The sequence below is a fragment of the Malaya genurostris genome, chromosome 2 (assembly GCF_030247185.1).
Source record: "Malaya genurostris strain Urasoe2022 chromosome 2, Malgen_1.1, whole genome shotgun sequence".
NCBI lineage: Eukaryota > Metazoa > Arthropoda > Insecta > Diptera > Culicidae > Malaya > Malaya genurostris.
The window spans coordinates 16,238,328-16,259,596 of NC_080571.1; the positions used below are offsets into that span (position 1 = coordinate 16,238,328).

At 37.2% G+C, this 21,269-nt stretch overlaps 3 protein-coding genes across 3 annotated transcripts; 1 reads left to right on the forward strand and 2 right to left on the reverse strand.

The window, feature by feature from the left end:
* Nucleotides 1-202: 202 nt before the first annotated feature.
* On the reverse strand, nucleotides 203-15,577 carry LOC131430318 (UDP-glucuronic acid decarboxylase 1). Its single transcript, XM_058595193.1, has 5 exons — nucleotides 15,394-15,577; nucleotides 14,720-15,069; nucleotides 1,207-1,794; nucleotides 870-1,136; nucleotides 203-809 (listed from the first exon to the last, which is right to left on the reverse strand). The coding sequence occupies exons 1-5, from the start codon at nucleotides 15,452-15,454 to the stop codon at nucleotides 696-698; spliced, it is 1,380 nt and encodes a 459-aa protein (XP_058451176.1). The 5' UTR covers nucleotides 15,455-15,577; the 3' UTR covers nucleotides 203-695.
* Nucleotides 15,578-17,467: 1,890 nt separating this feature from the next.
* Nucleotides 17,468-19,197, reverse strand: LOC131430804 (O-glucosyltransferase rumi homolog). The gene is made up of 2 exons (XM_058596016.1): nucleotides 18,911-19,197; nucleotides 17,468-18,843 (listed from the first exon to the last, which is right to left on the reverse strand). Exons 1-2 carry the CDS (start codon nucleotides 19,047-19,049, stop codon nucleotides 17,777-17,779), a joined length of 1,206 nt encoding a protein of 401 aa, XP_058451999.1. The 5' UTR covers nucleotides 19,050-19,197; the 3' UTR covers nucleotides 17,468-17,776.
* Nucleotides 19,198-19,319: 122 nt separating this feature from the next.
* Nucleotides 19,320-20,835, forward strand: LOC131430803 (mitochondrial chaperone BCS1). The gene is made up of 2 exons (XM_058596015.1): nucleotides 19,320-19,876; nucleotides 19,928-20,835. The coding sequence occupies exons 1-2, from the start codon at nucleotides 19,414-19,416 to the stop codon at nucleotides 20,734-20,736; spliced, it is 1,272 nt and encodes a 423-aa protein (XP_058451998.1). The 5' UTR covers nucleotides 19,320-19,413; the 3' UTR covers nucleotides 20,737-20,835.
* The last annotated feature ends 434 nt before the right edge of the window (nucleotides 20,836-21,269 follow it).

The window sequence follows — 21,269 nt, forward strand, 5'->3', positions numbered from 1 at the left end:
GTGTTCTGAGCACGCATACCGAACCAGATTTGACAACAGTGTTGATATATATGTTGCCAAATCAAGAAATTTATGAAGTAAACCAGATTTAATTATTTTAGTGGACGAATCGCATCCATTCACAATAATGCCATTGGGATCACTTTGGTATGATGGGGAATTAGAAAATCTTAGGTGATATAATTTAATAAAAAACATCCTCTGTTTCATATAATCCCTCACTTTTGTCTTTATTTACAATCCTAAAAAAATGAAAACATGTTTAAAATATTTCTGCAAAAATTAAACAAGACTAGACAGAATAAGAGTATACACAAAAGATAGGCCTAACAAATGTACACACATACAACAATAACTGTAAAAAAAATGACCACAACCTAAAATCAAGAAAGACCTCCGACAATGTTGTAATGTTCCCTGCGACAGAATGATTTTGATTTCGTTATTAAATACATTTCTATTTACAATTAACTAATTTTAGTTGGCGAATGATAGATCGGATGATGTAGGAATTACGTGTGCTATCGTACGTTTCATGTTTTGGGAAATTTGTACTGCAACAGCATGGAGACCGGGAACTGGTTACGTGGCCAGGAGGATATTGCACCCTTCATTGACTTTTTGTGTATCTATTCCACCACAAGTCCATAGCATCTACTGGAGTAAAATAACCGTAAGTGGTACTGCTGCTACTGCTAAGTGTTTTCAGTCGTTTCTGGCACAAATATATTCCGCTGGGAGTGATTCGAGCGTGCCAATTCTTTCCGGAAGTATTCGATCGTTTTGTCTAGACCTTCCTTCAGTGGAACCTACCGAATATAGAAGATTGAATATTGATAGTTATTCGAAACTGTTCATTGCAAACTAACCCTCGGTTCCCAGTTAAGATATTTCTTGGCGCGGGAAATATCCGGCTTCCTCCGTTGAGGATCGTCCTCTACTGCTGGCAGTTCGATGATTTTACTTTTGCACCCGACCAAATCTCGAATAATCTCGGCAAATTCCTCAATCGTACGCTCCACCGGATTCCCCAAATTGACGGGTTGAGTATAGTTAGATGTCATCAGCGCGACCAGCCCGTCAACTAGATCGGACACGTACTGGAATGATCGTGTCTGTTGACCACTTCCGTACATCTGGAAATAAAAAATGTTTTCTATGAGTTGAGAAAACAAATTACATCTCCACTCAATAGCAAAACTTTACCGTAATTGACTGATTCTGCAGTGCTTGAATAATGAAGTTGGATACCACTCGTCCATCGTTCATGTGCATCCGAGGTCCATAGGTGTTGAATATTCTCGCCACACGGACATTTACATTTTCCTGCTTGGCATACGCATAGCTCAGTGTTTCGGCTACACGTTTACCCTCGTCGTAGCACGCCCTGGGCCCGATGGGATTCACATGACCCCAGTAGGTCTCCGGTTGTGGATGCACATCCGGATCGCCGTACACCTCCGACGTGCTGGCAATCAACACCTTGGCGCCTACCCGTTTCGCCAAGCCCAACATATTGATCGTTCCGAGCGTGTTGGTTTTGATCGTCTTCACCGGATTGTACATGTAATGCGGTGGACTCGCCGGGCTCGCCAGATGGTAGATTTCATCCACCTCGATGAACAGCGGATTGACAATGTCATGATGGATGAGCTCGAAGTTTTCGTGACCCAACCAGTGCTCCACGTTGCGCTTCCGACCGGTAAAGAAATTGTCCGCCACAATCACCTCGTGGCCCTGCATCATAAGGTAGTCGACGAGGTGAGACCCCACGAAACCGGCACCACCAGTAATCTGGAATTATATAAAAGGCGCGATTCAAAAACACTCGAAGTAGGCGATGATGTTGTTACGACGCCCATTTTTTTGGAATGATAACGATGAACGCTCTCTCTCTCTCTCTTTGATGGTTCAGACTTACTGATCCACATCAGGATGATGGACCTTAGCTAACATCATTAATGACTGAGGAGTTGATTAACTTATTGCAATAGGAAATGCTTTTTTCTATATATTACTTAATAATTTACGACGAGAATCTCACATTGCCAAACGACTACAAATATGAACTAAAATTCAAACAGATAGTTAACTCCAATTTAAATAGATAAATAAAGCAAAGTTTTTCTGTGAGTGGTGATTGCACACTTTTTCCAGCCGCTACCTACTTTTTGGTCGAAACCTACCCAAAATCAACTTAAGGATCAAGAGTAATCCAAGTTGACTTGTGTTGGTAATTTGTGTTTTACGTACCTTTTGTTTGGTACGTATGTCATAGATCTATGTATTCATATATGCAGTGTACCGAGTTTGTCACAGTGAATTGCACGATTGAGTTTCAAACAATCTTTTTTTACAATAATTTATTCTTGAATGAATGTTAAGCCGGACATTTTGGATGAAATATCAATTTTGATCAATTTTTCACCAACGGACAATTGCTTACATTTTATGAATGTAGATTTTAATTCTTTAATAAATAGGTAGCAACACTGCTTCAATGCATTTGTGTTAGATTGCGCTACACGAAATAAACAAAACTAAATATTTTCTGTTACAAAAGCAGTTTTCCGGAAAAATAAATAGTTTTACGAAAACATTCCATATCCATTGCCTTTCGCGTGTTAAATTGAAGGTTTGTGTTTTGCGGGTTTACTTATAGAAGGTACGTAAATCTTTATATCGCAATAATTTCTGCAAGAGGAAATCCATATAGGAATGTGTTTGTTGCTAATCAAATGTGTCAGTGGAAGTAAGCTGAAACTGAAATAATTTCGCTATAGTAGTTTTAAGGAAAGCGGAAGAGATTTTCGCTTTTCTTGAATTGCAATTTTAAGCAGAATGAACTGATTGGTTTATTTTTCAACCATATGGAGGATTTTTTGATTAAAATCAGGAGAAGAAGCGCCGGAATTTGTTTTTACGCACACACTGTTGACATTACTCATACGCTTGCAAAGAGTCTTGTTCCTTAAGTGCATTTCCGCATTTTTTAGGTAACTAGTGTATTACATAAACCAAACTAACGAGCGATGATCTCAATGTTTAGGTAAATGAAAGTTGGTCCAAAATGTTGTTAGCTTTTTTAGGGGGCACTGAAATTCGCATATTTAAAAATATGTCTTATTGCTCATAATGAAATCATATCATGGGACCTTTTTTTTGCTCGTTCAATCCGAGTTCAGTTGTATATTTTTGCTCATTTGTTCACACGAAATTCAAATACCCCCGGACCCGTTTTTTCTCTCGGCGGCCCTGAAAAAGAGTAACCGGTTATTTACCCGAAACTCGAATAGAAACCAAAATTTTTTTTTACCTTATTTAAGGCAGCTTATAGAAAAGATCGACAATGAGTGATTTCTCTTTAAAAATTAGTAAACTCGATTTTCAGTGTAAGACAACTATGTTTAAAATCTAACTTTTGTTTTGAATATGTGGACAACAATTGTTTGTGTTCTATATAAATTTCTTTGTATCTATGCGAAACTTTTTTTTTCGAAAATAATTCTGTGAATTTTGAATACCCTGAAAAGAACCGTTTAGTTTTCTGGATTTGATGATGACCAGTGGTGGTTATGTTCGAACCGAACGCCGTTTTGGTTGTGTCAACTCTATTCGATACGATGCTTTGTTAAATTCAGTACTCGTATACTGATTTTGAGATTATTAGGCGTCATGCATAATCATGCATCCTGATCGACAACGAAACCTACGCCAAGGAAGAGTCTCGAGCGCTGCCCGGACCGCTATAATATACGAAATCGGTGTACCAGGACCTGGACGACGCTGACACCACGGTGGCGATGGAAAAGCATTTTCGGAAGAAAGGTAGTGTCCCAAAACATGCAGGAGTTCAAACAAAAACTGGACAGCTGCCACCAGGAAAGTCACAAAAGTAACTGTGCAGAACTTAATGAAGAATGTCAAATCCAAAGTGCGAGCGTTTCACAGAAACTAGGATTTTCTTCAATATAATCAGTGAAATGCATAAAAATTGATTTTTTTACAATATATCGAAAACTGATGTCAAAATATGTTTTTTTCTTCGCTTTTTCATCCAATAATCAATGTTGCTAACTACTTTTCGATACACTCCTTATTGGTCATTGTGAATCAATGAAAAGATTGTGCTGTAGAAGAGCTAAGCTCAAGCTAAGAGACTTTCCTTGCATTTTGCTTTCGAATGATCAAGATTACACAAGCGCACATAATAAGTGGCAACTAGATATCAATATTCAAGATGGATTGAGACTATTTCATATTCTGAGAAGAATGTTCAAATTGGTAAGATCAATCTACTTAAAATGTGAGCGCCGTCTCTCCAAGCCACCAAAAGTTTCTTAGTACCTAAAAATATCCACTTTACTAAAGGTCTAAAGTACGCGTGGCATTTTTTGGCAACTTGAACGTACAGAACAAGTTCTGAGAAAACTTTCTCGAAGCTTTGAAGCTGTATAAGAAACTGCTTCAAAGTTTGTTCTGTTGCGTCGAATGGGTAATTCCTTAAAAACGGACTGTTCAGAATGCTTTGTATGCAGCTTAAGCCAAATCTTTTTTTACGAACTTTTGGTTACATGTGCTAAATACAAATTGTAAATATATCCTACTCTACCGAATGAACAACTCTAGAAGGGAAACACTTCAACATTGTATTAAGCTTATCAATACAAAATGCTGGTTACGGAACTTTTTTATCGATTACCGGAAGCAAGAATCACATCTGGAAGAGAAAACGTCTATTATGTCGAAATCATTAGAGAGGGATCTCTATTCAGTGCTTTGATTCAACGACATTCTATTCATTTGCTCTATTTTTACTTAACAGAAGTGTTTTACAATAATTTTTGATTATGTTCCTTTTTATGGCTAAAGCGAATATGTGTCGACTTTTGTTGATTGTAGGTTAAGTAATTAGAAAAATATTGGAGAAAAGCGTTAACCACTTAGTCGTTTGACAATTCTGCACTCCGAGAACATGAATTCGAGCATATAATTTATGGGCGAGACGAAGTTCGACGGGTCAGCTGGTATTTAATAAGAAAAATAACTTTTTTAAAGTTGAAAAATCGATCAATAGCAATTCGACTTGGATTATTTTGGATATTTTAAATAAGCTTAGGACGTAGGATTAGTGAATTAATAGCGTAGAATAGCTTAATATGGAAAATGTATTTTTATACTAATGGTGTAGATGTTTAATATCTCATCAAATGTGAAAGGAACTGGAACCGATATATTCAACTAAAAAGACATACAAAATCTAAGAACTAGAGCTAGTTCGAAAGATTTTTATCGTTTTTAAATCGCCATGCATAAAAACATTCTCTTGAAATTGAAATTCTTTCACTTATGTCCTTGTAGTTCCGAGACCAGAAGTCTTATCAAGATAAGTTTCAACAGCGAAAAATAAGACCTTTCATTTGAATATGATGGCGTTTTGGTTTTTACAGCAGTGCTACACTTTTTCTGCGCCTATACCACTGGTGTAGCAATCATCAAAAGTTTGGTGTGCAATGGAATAGTTTATTGTAGTCAATGGTTACTGTTTATGTTTTTGTTCGTTTATTCATGCCTCCGTGTAGTACTGCACCGGTGTAGTGCAAATGGAAAACGAAAACGACATGAGTTTTTTTTAAATAGATCTGCCATCTATGAGAAAATCGAGTGCACACAGATATTTTATGATCTCGTTTAAAAGTCGTTTTTCACAACAATTGCATATCCTCTCTTTGCGAGAAAAGTTAATCTTCATGTCAAGTTGTACTGTGAAAATTCAATTTTTCATAGTTATTCAACCTTATATCAAATTCCAACACTCCACTGGCTGTTGTTTTACCGGTTTAATTCCAAATAACTATAACAACTTTCAAACCACGTGAAAGTGAAACCTACCAAGCCACTGTCAGATTTCATCTTAATCTATTCAATCGGCAGAGCGATGCACATCTGTCCTTCAAATACTGCACCGAATAAGCGCGACTCCATTTTTGGGCACCTGACGAGAGCCATGGCCACCCGAAATGCCGGTTAATAGTTATTAGATAATAGTTTTCTGTCTACTTTCTGTCTTATTCCGAATAATTCATGGCACACGCATCGTCACGCCTTGCTGGCTTGCATCTTACACTCAGCACAAAAAAAAAAACGCGCAATTGATGCTGTAACATCGCGGGAGTGTGGTGGTGGTTCCAACCTAACGCACTTTGACTCCAGCACATGATCAACTTCGAGGTAGATCAAGTTACTTTCTAATACGAAGTAGTGCATTTGGGTATATCCAATTTATGTTGAAAACACAATTTCCGATGTGATTTCTGGACTAAATAACTATTTGATTTGATCATGTTCATTTTTCTATCAGTGTATGTACGAAGTTTGACGTAGACAAGATTCTACAGTCAAATTTACGTTAGTCCTCTTCAACATACCAACAGTACTTGAGGGAACAATAAATTGTCGGTTGCGAACTTTTGCGCGTGAACATCCACTGGAATAATTAGCATACTCAAGAGTTCGTCAATTGCAAAGCAAGATACAAGTGTCTGTGAAAAAAACGATATTTTGTTCATGAAGTTAAGTAATTAACGCGCCGTCACAGTGTTGACCCTCCTTCGAAGCCTACTGCGATTGTGTACTGTACTCGGTGCGTACCAGTAACGGGCGGTCTCCTGCCAGTTTCAGCTACCAGGACCCAGCTCGTCAATCAACGATTGACGATGATGTATCCCAGTTTAGTCAATCGTTTTATTGCTGGCTCCGATTATATCAGACATGGTTCACTCAAGTTCAGATCTGACAAAACTGACATGGTTTGCGACCATTCATCCAATATATTGGTTTCTAGCGTAACAAATTGAGACAATGGATAACAATATATTTCTCCCGGGTTGGTTTGAAACAAGTCATAACACAGTGCAACAATCGAAATCGTAGATTTTCGAACACTAACTTTTTCCTACATTTGGTTTTTTTTAAATAATCTATTTTAATCAACAACAGGAATAACGTCGCATGAAGCAAGCTGTGGAAAACAAACAATCTTGTTGATTATTTAAACTGTTGAACACTACAAACCATACGCAAGATTTCATTTGGATGGCATTTGAAACAGTTGAACCAATAAAAGAAAACAATTGTTGGCAAACTCCGTTGGAGAATGGTTCGAACCCATATTCATAACCCTTAGTTTGAGAAATAGTCTCTCGGTTATATCCCTCCACAATTATGGGAACTAGAGTGTGATTGTTTTTTGTGAAATCAAAGATAAGGTCAGTATGACTAAGCCCAATGGGAACGATTAACGATTCGTTGACAGATGTCGACAAACATTGGCAAGCATTGAAAAAAATCATTGTTTGACTAAATTCCGTTAATGAAATTTATACCTAAATTAAACCTTTTCCATGAACACGTTTATTTCAAAAGGTATTATACTTTTGATTTCTTCACCGAAGAAATCTTTTTTACATAATATAATAATGAAATGATCATACTCATTCATTTATCATTAAGTTATCATGGTCATTTAGCATTTCGTAGTATATATTTTTACTGTCTTCTCTTAGTTACTGACTGCAAACAGAAGAAAAAAAACAGTTTTAATGCACCTAGTGGTGCGATGATGCCTTTCTCATATTAGGGGAGAGTGTTCGGTTACCGGCACCCTTTTCTTTTAAGCTTATAACTTCTGACTGAAAGCTAAAGTCCCTAACTAACAACTGAATAAGAAATTTAGTTGATTCAATCGATTGAAAAAACTTTTTTATCAATTTAGAAAAATGATAAATTTAGGCCATTTCAAAAAAGGTGTTCGGTTACCGGCACCCAAGAAACTTCGCTAAAAATGGAAAAACATAAGTAAAAACTGCAACTATTCAAAGAAAAAACAGAATTTATTCTTTTCGGAGGCGTTTTGGACAAAAGTCTTTATCGTCTGATGGTAACTTCGCCTTGGCTCTCTTGGCCTATGATTTGGATGGTGGCGCCTTTGGTGTTGATTAGACCGGTCTTCCACTGGCTTCGCGGAATTGAATACGTTGCTGCAGTCGATTTTTTTGGCTTCTTATCCACTAAGCAACGTTTAATGGCACTATTCAGTGAATTATAGTTCATTCTCCTTGACTTGGACGATTTGTTTGAAGTCGCCATGGCTAACAGAACCAGAGAACCAAAGTTTTTACTTATACGAAGGATGTATGGAAGCCGTCAAATTGTCCACGTGTTGCATATCACCAGAGATGCCAGGTAAAACAATAATTTTAGCTAGCAAAAACGAAAAGATCACGCAAAATTTTTAAAAGTCTGTAATTTCTGACGAATGTCTACAAACAATCGAAGTTTCAAAAGTCTGTAAAAAGTCTTTAGACGAAAAAAGGTTAACAAGCTAACTAAGAAATTTGATAATTTACAGACAAATTTGCAGACTTGGCATCTCTGCATATCACTGACAATTTTTCTTGATTTGTCAAAAAAATGGGGTAACCGGTAACCGAAATCGGTAGACATTTTAAAAATAACAAAAAAAAACTTTGCTTGTGAAAATTATGACAGCATCCGGTATTAAATCACGAAATAGATCGATTTCATGTCATAAATATTCAATCCACTCACTTTTTCAATGGATGCTTTTCAATTATAAAAAAAGTCTTAAAAAACTTTTGGGTAGATTTTCATGCAAATAAAATTTGTTTTAAGCGCAGCAAAAAGTACAAGCGTCTGTTTGCTTTGGTATTCGACACAAAAAGAACGTGCTGCTATAAAACACACACATGACATTTGTTGGAATGACGCTATCGGCTTTCTGTCAAAAGTTACGGTGGGATGTCGGCAACCGAACATCTTCCCCTACTCTATTTTCATTGGTCATACCGTCATTTCGCCGAAATGTCATTCGGTGAAATGAAGCTTTCGGTGAAATGGCTTCCGATCGATGTCAGTTCTGTTTATGAAAACTTCAAGCACTATTTCCGGTACTTTCGGAACCGGCAACTAGGAACCAATATAGCCGAGATCGGTTCGTTTCACCAACTGCATAACAGATCGGCTGAAAAGTTCGTATCGTTTCTATGAGGGCGCCACTAGAATTAAATCCATACCATTTTCAGTTAGTACCAACCTTCAAAAGATACGTGTATAAATTTGACAGCTGTCTGATTATTAGTTTGTGAGATATTGCATTTTGAGTGAAGCTACTTTTGTTATTGTGAAAAAAAATGGAAAAAAAGGAATTTCGTGTGTTGATGAAACACTACTTTTTGATGAAAAAAGTGCTGGCTTGATGAGTGTTATCCAGACTCTGCACCGGGCGAAGCAACAATTCGAAAGTGGTTTGCGAAATATCGTACTGGTCATATGAGCACCGAAGACGATGAACGCAGTGGACGTCCAAAAGAGGCTGTTACCGATGAAAACGTGAAAAAAATCCACAAAATGATTTTCAATGACCGTAAAGTGAAGTTGATCGAGATAGCTGACACCCTAAAGATATCAAAGGAACGTGTTGGACATATTATTCACGAATATTTGGATATGAGAACGCTTTGTACAAAATGGGTGCCGCGTGAGCTCACAATCGATCAAAAACAACAACGAATTGATGATTCTGAGCAGTGTTTGGAGCTGTTATATCGAAATAAACCGATTTTTTTCGTCGATATATAACAATGGACGAAACATGGCTCCATTACTTCACTCCGGAGTTCAATCGACAGTCAGCTGAGTGAACTGCACGCGATGAACCGAACCCAAAGCGTGGAAAGACTCAACAATCGGCCGGTAAGGTTATGGCGTCTGTATTTTGGGATTCGCATGGTATAATTTTCATCGACTACCTTGAGAAGGGAAAAACCATCAACAGTGACTATTATATAGCGTTATTAGAGCGTTTGAAGGACGAAATTTCAAAAAAACGGCCTCATTTGAAGAAGAAAAAAGTTTTGTTTCATCAAGACAATGCACCGTGTCACAAGTCGATGAAAACCATGCTGAAATTGAACGAATTGGGCTTCGAATTGCTCCCTCATCCACCGTATTCTCCAGATTTGGCCCCCAGTGACTTTTTCCTGTTCTCAGACCTCAAGAGAATGCTCGCTGGTAAAAAATTTAGAAGCAATGAAGAGGTAATCGCTGAAACTGAGGCCTATTTTGAGGCAAAGGACAAATCGTACTACAAAAAGTTGGAAGATCGCTATAATCGCTGTATCGCCTCTGATGGCAATTATGTTGAATAATAAAAACGAATTTTGGCAAAAAATGTGTGTTTCTATTAAACGATACGAACTTTTTAGCCGAACTGTTACTAAACTGAATTGCAATTTGAAACAGTTTTGAGTTTGATTTCCGTATTTTGCATCGTCGCTCTAAAGGACGGTTTGAGCTTCTTTGAGAAAATGGCTTGAATTCCGGCTTTCAAATTTTTTACCACTATTTCCAGTACTTCCGGAACTGAGAACCGATATACTGAAAATCTAATTTGTTGACCATCAACTAACAGAACACGTACATTATACGAATAGTTCAAAGAAATTTATTCGTTTTTACGTTCCAAGGTATATAAAATGCACGCGAAATTGATTTTTTATATAACCCTGTATTTCCGGAACCGGAATTATTTCGAACGCGACTCGTTGGCCACAAATTATTGCAATATCAGTAAACTTCTTCAAATAAATGCTAAACCACGATGAAATCAGTCCAATTCTTGTTACTAACTGATATGCGATACGCTAGAAAGTATGCCATTTCAGTTTCAAAGGTTATTTGGATTCGAACATCGTTCATACGAACGAAAAGTCCCATTTATGTTTACAGACGAAATGCGGTGGATTCGTCAGTTTAATGTTGCGAAACAACCATTCGAATGCATTGAAAGTAGTTTATCCGATTTCCTACAACTTTCCTTTCTAAAAATCAAAGCCTTGGTATTACATTTCTGTAGTGGAATTTGACCTTCTGTTTCAACAGACTTCGCAGCCGATTCAGAGTGTACAGAACTATTGCATGGCTGGTGCTACGATCCTACTGACACTACGAATCCTTCCAAGGTCGGGGCTCGAACATACGACAACTGGTTTGTATAACCAGTGCCTTATGCATTGAACCGCCAACCCGGGCCAACTTTCCTTTCTAATCTAAGGATAAATTGCAATCAAATGATAAATTTGTTTTTGATATAACATTTAGAAAGCATAGTAGACATAGTAAAAGGATTTTTTTGCGAGTCTTCGAATATATGCGCGATTCCAAGCTTTGAAATATCAAATTTTACCATATCTATTCGGTAGTTTATGGAAAATATACGTTGGGTAATACTTTATTTTATATTAAATGCATGATTTTACCAAAAATCCACTATCCCTGAACAATTCTTGAAGTACTAATTGTTTCGTTATCATTCCAGTGGTTACTAAGATCCTAAAAACTTCGGCTACAATAAAAATGTAACACATTTTTCGCAGATGCTACTGACCGGACTGCAACCTTCATTGTTTTTTTTTACTTTGCATCCTTCACCAACATCACGAAGTTTTATTTCAAATATTTATCCATCGCCTTGATGCCAATACTGTTTTTTGCACAGGAATCGCATTCGTACACATTCAAGTGAAAAGAAGAATGTATTATTCGAATACGCAAGCAGTTATTTTTATAGCGTTAAGTTTCTCTACCATTCTGCGATTTCGGTTGAAGCGATAAACTTTTTCTCATTATCAATCGAGTTCATTTTATACAAATTAGAAATTAATCTTAAGCACTCAAAATTTACCCTGGAGTAGTTGCAATTTTCTCAGGCGAAAACAACATAACATGAAATTTCACCCGAGCTTGCATGACACAAGATCAGAGCATAACAATTGAGGTGAAATGTAGCGTCATAAAATGCGCGCAAAATTTTATCCGTTTCAGTTGAACGAACCGTCGCACAAAGCATACCAAGAAAAACGGACACATAGAAACAAGAACTTTTTTCAATGATTGAGCGCAGTGGGCTTACCTCTCGTTATATTGGCTTGTAAAAAAGACTGGACGTAATGGATTTTTGAATCCTTCACAATTTTAATATATGCTAATTCAATCGTTATTGTTAGTGATTACTCTTACACTAGAGCTATAAATCATGAGTAATTATGAATGACTAACATGAGGTTATATCTATATGTATTGACCAACTTGCTAACCATGTGTATGCCTGTTGTTTTTCAATGTTTATCACATTGTTTGTATCACGATAACACTTGGTTTGTATTTCATTCAGTAGCATGTCAATGATGAAGTTATAGTTTTGTTATAAAAATTGTTACAATCTAAAATAATACGATATCACACAGCCAGGCTTTATTGCTTCAGCAACATCAATGCATTGAACTCAACAGAATTGGACATTATTAGCATTATAAATGACAGTTACTTAGAAAATAATCAATTTCTTACAATACCCATTTTATTGTATTCAACCCGTTTTTATTTCAACATAAAACCCAATGCTGCATAAATTCGCGTCATAATTTTATATGTAATTTTTGCTCACGATATAATGCCACCGTGCCCACCGTGCATTTCTCACACCACCTCAATACGAAACAGCAGCGCGCAAGCACTCAAAAAAATGCGGAAAAGTTTGTATAAAAATTTTTCAAATTTCGGTTGTTTTAGCTAAAATTTTATAATTTTGAGTTGCATTTTCAGATTCTTTGTGAAATTCTGCTACAAACACTACTTTTTAGTTCTAAAATCATCCCCGTGGAACGGAACAGTTACCGTTTATACATTTCAAAAACCAATTACGGCTCCGCAAAGCAAAATTTAAAAATTCTAAGAATACTTAGTTATGATAAATTTGATTTCGAAAACTTAAGTGTTTTTGGTTTTTCGAAAATCGGTCTAGTTTTTGAATAATTGATCAAAAACGCGACTTTCGCTTTCCGCTACATTTCACCTTAAAGCTTCAAATCGTTTTATGACACTTTTTGTCTGGATATCTAGCAACAATATACCTCTGTCATGCAACGCGTAGGACTGAAACGTTAGCTATAATTTTGCTTCTATTTATAGATTCACGTGCTTCCAACAGCTTCGCTTTTCTATCGATTGACCAATCAGAGTGATGCTTTCCCTTTGATATATCGCTTACTCCTTCAAAACCGTCGTCTATGGCAGGGAAATCCGGTATGCCGGAGATTTTTAGCAGACAAAATCAAATCGCAAATCACTACTAATCAAAATTTCAATCAGATATAATTGAAAATACGTGGCTTGATACATTCAAAACGAAGCTTAGAAATATTTCCAATCAAATGATGAAATAAATAGAAAAAAACTTTAGTGTAAAGATGTGTTCCACATGAAAAAATATTTTTTTTGTCAGTAATATAATTTCTGACACGAATTTGGGCTGATTTTTAACACGATTTTTTTTTTCAGATTGATCCGATTAGTTTACCAGAGCGGGTCTCAGTGCCTTCGTTACATATCCGGCCACATTCTTGAAACCAAAAGTATCAGCAATAATACAATTGAACTTGATCATTGATCACTTTCTGAAAAAATGTGCGGATAGAAACAATGCGATTTGTCGATTACGTCACTTATACGACTATATCTCCGAAACCGTAATTTGATCAATGATCCAAAAAAGGCTTTCAAACGAGCCTAAGATAGCAAAAAACGGTTCAGCCATCCCCGAGAGAATAGAACGAACAAAAAAATTGCGGGATTTTGAAGAATTTATTTCTAGGAAAGAGAAACTCGATTTGTTCAGTTTAGTAAGATTCGCCCTTCTTTGAAAAACAGTTGAATTGTACGAAAATAGTGTCGAAGAAGAAGTTCAAGGATATCTATTAAAAATTCAAAAAAAAAATAGACACTGGAAAAAATATCGGACACTTTTTCAAGAATCTAAAAATTCATTCATAATAAAATGGGTATCAAATAGAAATCATCGACGTAATATCATTATACAAAATAATCAACGTAATATCATCACACACACACATAAAATTATTACGAAGGTGCTAGCCATTAAAAAATTCCTTGGTCGCCTTAAAAGCGTCACTATTGACGATACATTGGCAGACAGAACGCTAGAATTCAGTATCCTAATCCACTGAAGACATAAAACTGTTGTTGTCACTCGCAATCATTGGTTTTAATAATATATGAAAACTGGTGTAACATTGGGAGCTTGTATCAAATTATTCATAAGCCTAAACGTTGCTCCACGTTTCCAGTAACTACCAACTTTCTTCGAACTGAGAAAAATACTGGTCAATCCATATTCATAAGGATGAAATACACAGTAAGAAGGTGAGACATAACAGAGAGGCTATTATAAGTGCCAGTAATTATTGATGAGGTACTATTTGTAGGTGCTTCATTTTTTCGTTGCATGATTCAATAAGCACCATGAAGTGGAACGTATAAGATGAAAAAGTGGAGTTTTGCGTCACGGAATATGATAGCATTCACAACATCGAATTTCTGTCGACTGAGGATAAAATCTATCAATAATTGGTCTGTTAGTCATCGAAGCATCACCTTTTCAGAATTACGTTCATATCAAAACTAGAATAGGTTCACTATTGCAAAATTTGTATTATAGAAATTTGATATAAGTTAACAGTTATTAAATCCTCTATCCCTCTAATACACCCCTGATCGTTAAACTAAGCCAGCTCCGTTATCATCCTTCCCCAAACAAATGATAATGATTATGCAAACTCACCAAAATTCGTTTTCTGTTCTTGTAGTTGAGGAATGTAACGTCAGGATACTTTCTCGGAATGCGACCCTCCAGTTCCTGAATTTTCCGTTCTAGTTCCAGAATTTGCTTCTTAGCTTGATGCAACTCGTTCAAACGGTTTTCCTGATCGTCGTGCAGCATTTCTGCAGCCCCAGCAAAGTTACTGCTGACACCGCCGGGAGGACTTTTGGCAGGTATCCCCTGTAGAAGCTCATGACGCTGTTGTGCAAACTTTACCTGATCTATGCCATTCTCTAGGTCATTTTCGCTGCCGATTCCTAGATTTAGCTTACCGCTGGTCGGGTTGCCCCATGACTTGTACAAACAGATCACTACGGCATACAGGGAGAAGGAAAGGGAAAAACAAATTAACACCTTCAGCAAACAACTTCTTTCCACTGCTTATTATTATCATCATCACTCGTCACTCGTCGTCGAGTTCCGAAATGCTTTCTTAATCACGAATTTCATAACTTGCAAGTGCTTTGTTTTTGAGCTGACAACACTGAGGAATGTTCAATATCAGCACGATATCGAACACCTTACACAATGCACTTATTTGACTATCCGACCCGATGATGATCTTTCATCCATTTACCTTCGTAATCACACTAAACAAAACCTCGCAAACCTTTCCGAACTGCATTGAAACCTACCCAAAACGATGGCCACACCGAACGCGAACAACTGCTTCATCTTTCGCTTCGAAAACACCATAATAACTGAGCTCCACTGGTTCGCAGAGGCTCAATTTTTCACTAATCTTCAACCACAAAACGAGAGAGATCTGCTGTTTAGCACTTTTCCCTTCCACCGAGCATTATCTTTTTGACGTGATTGTTTGTTTTGTCATTCGCACAAACACCACCCGTAAAAGCTTGCAGCATTCCTCGTATAAATGCTAAAGCGAAAAGGCGGTATTCGCCTGTTTGCTAGGACGAAAAGAGATACCAATAAAACACATCAAACAGAAAGATCATTCGCTCTAGTTCATTTATCCCTTGCATGATGGGGTTCATTCGATAACTGAGGTACTAGAGCAATTGAATTGCCAACACAGTATAGTAACGTTAAATCGACATGTGAAAAATGACTGTGAATTATAAAACTTCGGAATGAAATCTGAATAAAATACACTAAAATTTATCGCTATGTTTTGTTATGCGGTTATAATGTTTGTTTGTAATTTCTGGATTTGAGATTCTGCCAAAATGGGATCCAACGTATTTATTTAGAAATCAATGTTGGATGTCGATCAATCTCAATGGCTGATTCGATTTCCACGATTTTAGATTGAAATTAAGTGGAATTATAGTCTCTAATTCCGCAACTGATCTGATGAGTGTAGAAACTCTGAATTTCAGCGGTGTGTAACGATGTAAAAAGATGCGGTTTCTATAAAACTAGTAAAAAAATCTTTTAGTGTGCAAGTTTGCTTCCAAACAAATTTACTTCGACTGTACTGGTCTCCAGTTATTATTTTCGAAAACAACGGAAGTGATAATCAAAAACTTCAAAACGGAATTTCTCAGAGATCGATTTTTTCCAAACACAGGTCTTATGGTCTGATAAACTGATTTTGAATCTATTGCAGATCCTACTTCCGATTTCTGAATTACAGTGTGATGAGTGTTAAACAATATTAACCCGTTTAAATATATGACAAGACAAGAAAGGTGCGAAATTTTGAAAACTTTCGTAAGTAATCAAAATGGTAAGTATTGTTAGTTTATGATCAAACAAACTCACATCAGCTTCGGGAATTAGGAATTGGAACTTTGGAATTAGGCTCACACTGATTTCTCAGAGACAACTGCACCGATTTCTACAAGCAAACAATCAATTCTATAGTGCCACGACAAAAGGGCCTAACCGCAAATGAGAGCCTCACTTTGTTTACTTTCTCTTACCTTGTGGTTTTCACTTGAAAGTTATGAAAAGAGTAAGGTGTCATATATAAAATCAATCCTGTAAATGTCATATGCAGTTAGGCCCTTTGGTCGTAGGACTACTGAATTGGAAGGTTTTATAATTGAATTTCATTTAGATCGAACATCCGATTCCAGGATTACGTTGTAAAAGATGATAAAAATTTCCGTCATATAATCAATGACGTTAGAAAAGAACGAAAAAATTTTAAAATATCTGAAAATTCAATTCAGCTGTACCGATGCCAGATTGCAAATTCCAGAAAGACAGAATTTACAACGGATTTGAGTCACAAAAAAAAACATCAGAAAAAGTAAGTGAAAAAGGTTCTGTTTTGAATATATTCTGTTTTCATAATTTAAATGTTGATACCTTAGTTCTAAGCACATGATATTTCAAACTTGGAAATTGATTTTTATTTTATTTTTTATTCAACATAACGATGATTTGGTTTTTCGGTTCCATGCAAGTTATGTTAATTTTACTGTCGCTACTTTCCATCGAAATGAAAAATATAGACCTTGTGAGAAATCGATTTATTTTGTTTGGAAAGGGATAGAATTGTCTTCAACGCAATTTAACATTTATCAGTATCTAACGGGGAAACCTATTAGAAAAAAGATGACGAAAGAAATATGCGAAATGGAAATTTGAGAAAAAAAATAGAGCAAAGACAGGATTGCAATCCGTCATATTTTCTATACGGGAAGACGTTTTGATAACTATGAACTGCAGAATGAGACCTTGTGAATTGGATATGATATTGTTATACAGAAAATACAACTTATACAACAACAGGAGTTGTGAGAGGAAAATATATTTATATATTTTTTGATTTGCAATTTCACCCAACCCAACTTTTACTAAACATTCTTTATTCACAGTCAACTCTTTCAACGATTGAAGCATTATTGTGGTTGCATTGTCATCGAATTATTATTAGTTTATCCCATTAATTGCGCGAAAGAAGTGAACATCCCTAAAACTCTTATCATTACATTGCTACTCATATATTTATTTCAACGAGAGATCGTAAATTCAGCTCATGAATGCACAGAAGCATGTAGTGAAACACAGTCTAACGTTGAACGTACAAAATAAAACAACTCGTTAAAATATTTCAATCAAACTGTAATCCCGCTGCACCTCATAATCAATCAACTTTCCGTATCTCTTTAGTAGCCTTCTCCAGTAGCACTCGACGTCCTTCATTCGCAAGTGATTCCAAATATGCTGGTAACCACGGTCAGCAATTTCGTTTGCCAGCTGTTCATGTTCTCGGAAAAACAGTATCAGCTCTTCTAATTCTTTCTGGCCGGCATTGACCTTAACAGGCACATAGTGAACCCATGGTTTCAAGGAGTGATAGAAAAACTCTTTCCATTCGTCACCCACATGAAAAACTAGAGATTGACAAAGGAATAAATGCTTGAAACGAAAGCTTGCTGCCACTCCCCTGAAGTTGAACAGATACCGATACTGGCAATGATCCTCTAACCGAACCTCTTCAGCAGGCTCTGCATTCAGTGTGTCTTTAGGCGATTTCCAGGCCTGATTCTTGGTATATTGTGCGTCGACCAGATCTGGTCTTGCTCGTGACAAGAGGACCAATGCGTCCCGTTCATCTGATGTCCGAGAACCACGGAAGAAAGCTTTACTTTTCTTGTTTTTCCACGACCATTGTTTAGCAGATTTCCTTATCGAACTTCTATGTTGATCCCATCGTCCAAGTCCCGTCGGGTACAGTGAAATAGCTGGACCACCTTCCCAAAAAGCCCATGTTGGATACATGATGTCTAGGTAGTCATCAGTTTTACTAAAAGATAATACTGCAAGCTTTTCTCTGTGCCCCCAGTTCCGGTGAATCTGTGGCCAATCACGACAATTGATTATCAGATCCATGTTTGGAAGTGTCGGTAAATTTGGTTTGATGAAGTGTTCTACTCCTGAACAGCGAGCAGGGAACATGCAATCCTTCTGTCGGTACAACCTGTTGTCTATTATTTGGTATTTTGTACCGTATGAGCCGGCTTGCTCAATCATCTGTCGTGTGATACCAGATTTGAACGGTCGCAGATCGTCTTTAAGTACGTCCAAGTTACAGGAACAGTTGATAGACTGACACGGTTTGTAGTCAGCAAGGGCCTTTTCTATTAACTGGAAGTACTTGTTGTGAGCTAAAAACAAAGATGTAGTTCAGTTTCACTTTTCTCAATTTCAATTCACAGTCTTGTTATGTAGTACATGGATTGTATAGATTCACAGGTGTTTCTTCCTTGGTTTGTTCGGTTGAACACGTTTCTTGTTGAACACATACATCGTTGCTATAAATCTTCGCAGGGATTATTACCATTAAAAATATAATTTGAGAGTAGTGCAACATAATACTAAAATGTTCGCTAAACTAATGTTATAAAACAGAATGCAACAAAAGTGAGATCAAAAGTAACTAAAACGGTACAATTTATTTACAAACAAGCCGTTCTCCGGTCAAGCGTCCCAAGCTGACAGTAACTGTTCTTTGATTCGAATGAACATGAAATATGAATGAATTTTTACTACACATCAGCTAATCAATCCACCGGGTTTACTTGTGTAAAAATGTTGGTTGTATTGGTGCTAAGTTCTCGGTTTTGTTTTGATTTCGATCTTCTGACGTATCCTTACCGCACGTGAATACGTGCATCATGAGAATCATCTGTGTTGAGTTGTGAAATCGTGCAAGTTAGACTGAAAACTAAATAAAAATGACGATCACAGAATATATTGGAGCCCTATCCGATAATCCGTACTTTGGGGCTGGATTTGGTTTGTTCGGCGTAGGCGCTGGTGCTGCCTTGTTACGTAAAGGTTTGCAGGGTGGACTGATTTTGTTCCGACGGCATTACATGATTACGCTTGAGGTGCCTTGTCGAGATAAATCCTATCAGTGGTTGCTGCAGTGGATTACTCAGAAAGGGGCCAAACATACCCAACACCTCAGCGTGGAAACTTCATTCCAACAACGAGACACTGGTCACATTAAAACGAAGTATGATTTCATACCCTCTATCGGAACGCACATTATGCGCTACGGTGGAACATGGATTAAAGTTGATCGAGCTCGAGAGCAGCATACACTTGATTTGCATATGGGAGTTCCCTGGGAGACCGTACAGTTAACTGCTTTCGGAAGGGATAAAAACCTGTATTTCAGAATTTTGGAAGAAGGTAGGTACTGTGGAATTAAGCTCGGCTCATTTAAAAATATTTGTCTTACAGCAAGACATCTGGCCCTAAAACACACCGAAGGCAAAACTGTTATGTACACAGCTATGGGCTCCGAATGGCGTCAATTTGGTCATCCACGCAAACGAAGACCACTTAAATCGGTTGTTCTAGATAATGGAGTGTCGGATCGTCTCCTGCACGACTGCCGCGAGTTCATACGGAATCCGAAGTGGTATGACGATCGAGGGATTCCATACCGCCGTGGTTATCTTCTATACGGGCCACCCGGTTGTGGGAAATCGAGTTTTATAACGGCATTAGCAGGCGAAATAGAATTTGGCATTTGTTTATTGAATTTATCAGAACGAGGACTTACGGATGATCGGTTGAACCATCTCATGAATGTGGCTCCTCAGCAATCAATCATTCTACTGGAAGACATTGACGCCGCTTTTCTTTCTCGAGAGGACACCAAGACGCAAAAGGCTGCTTTCGAAGGGCTGAATCGAGTTACGTTTAGCGGTTTACTGAACTGCCTTGACGGTGTTGCATCCACAGAGGCTAGAATTGTGTTTATGACGACGAACTATCTAGATCGATTGGATCCCGCGCTGATTCGACCGGGGCGAGTAGATGTTAAGGAATACGTAGGATTCTGTAGTAGGCATCAACTGGAGGAAATGTTCATGCGTTTCTACGCCGACGAGGAAGGAGTTAGTAATTCGAAAATATTCGCCGATAGCGTACTGAAAGCCGGCAGAGACGTGAGTCCGGCTCAAATACAAGGTTATTTCATGATTCACAAGATGTCCGATCAGCAAACGGTGCTGAGTAATGTTGCAAGTATTTGGGAAAATTAGCGATTTCTTTGGCCAGATGTTTTGTGAGACTGAGAATGTAGTTCAATAAACTTTGAAAAGACTTGCCATTCTTTGGCAAGACTTGGATGAAGACAACAACTGTTTAATTAAATGCGAAACATTTTCACGATGGGTTCCTAATCTCTACGGCCAGTAAGCCGTCCCTGATACCTCTATTTTGTATTTCGATCGAAACGAAATATTTTTTAAATTAGTTTTGAATTTATGTAGTCAAATCCTCTATTATTGCGCACCTCCTATAACTGTGGAGTCTGATTCGACAATCGTTTTGAAATAACTGGTATATAGATTTTCCAACAGTTTTCACTTATCTTCTAGGAATGAGTAATCCACATGTGTGAATGTTTTGCCTTTCTCATGCAGCTTATGCAATCACTGTGAAAACCGACTTCGAGTACGGAAAATGTCTGTACACAAAAATTATATAATTATATAATAATTATAAACTTCTCTTGGAGATCGCTAAACCGATTTTCATAAACTTAGCTTCAAATGAAAGACCTTATGGTCTC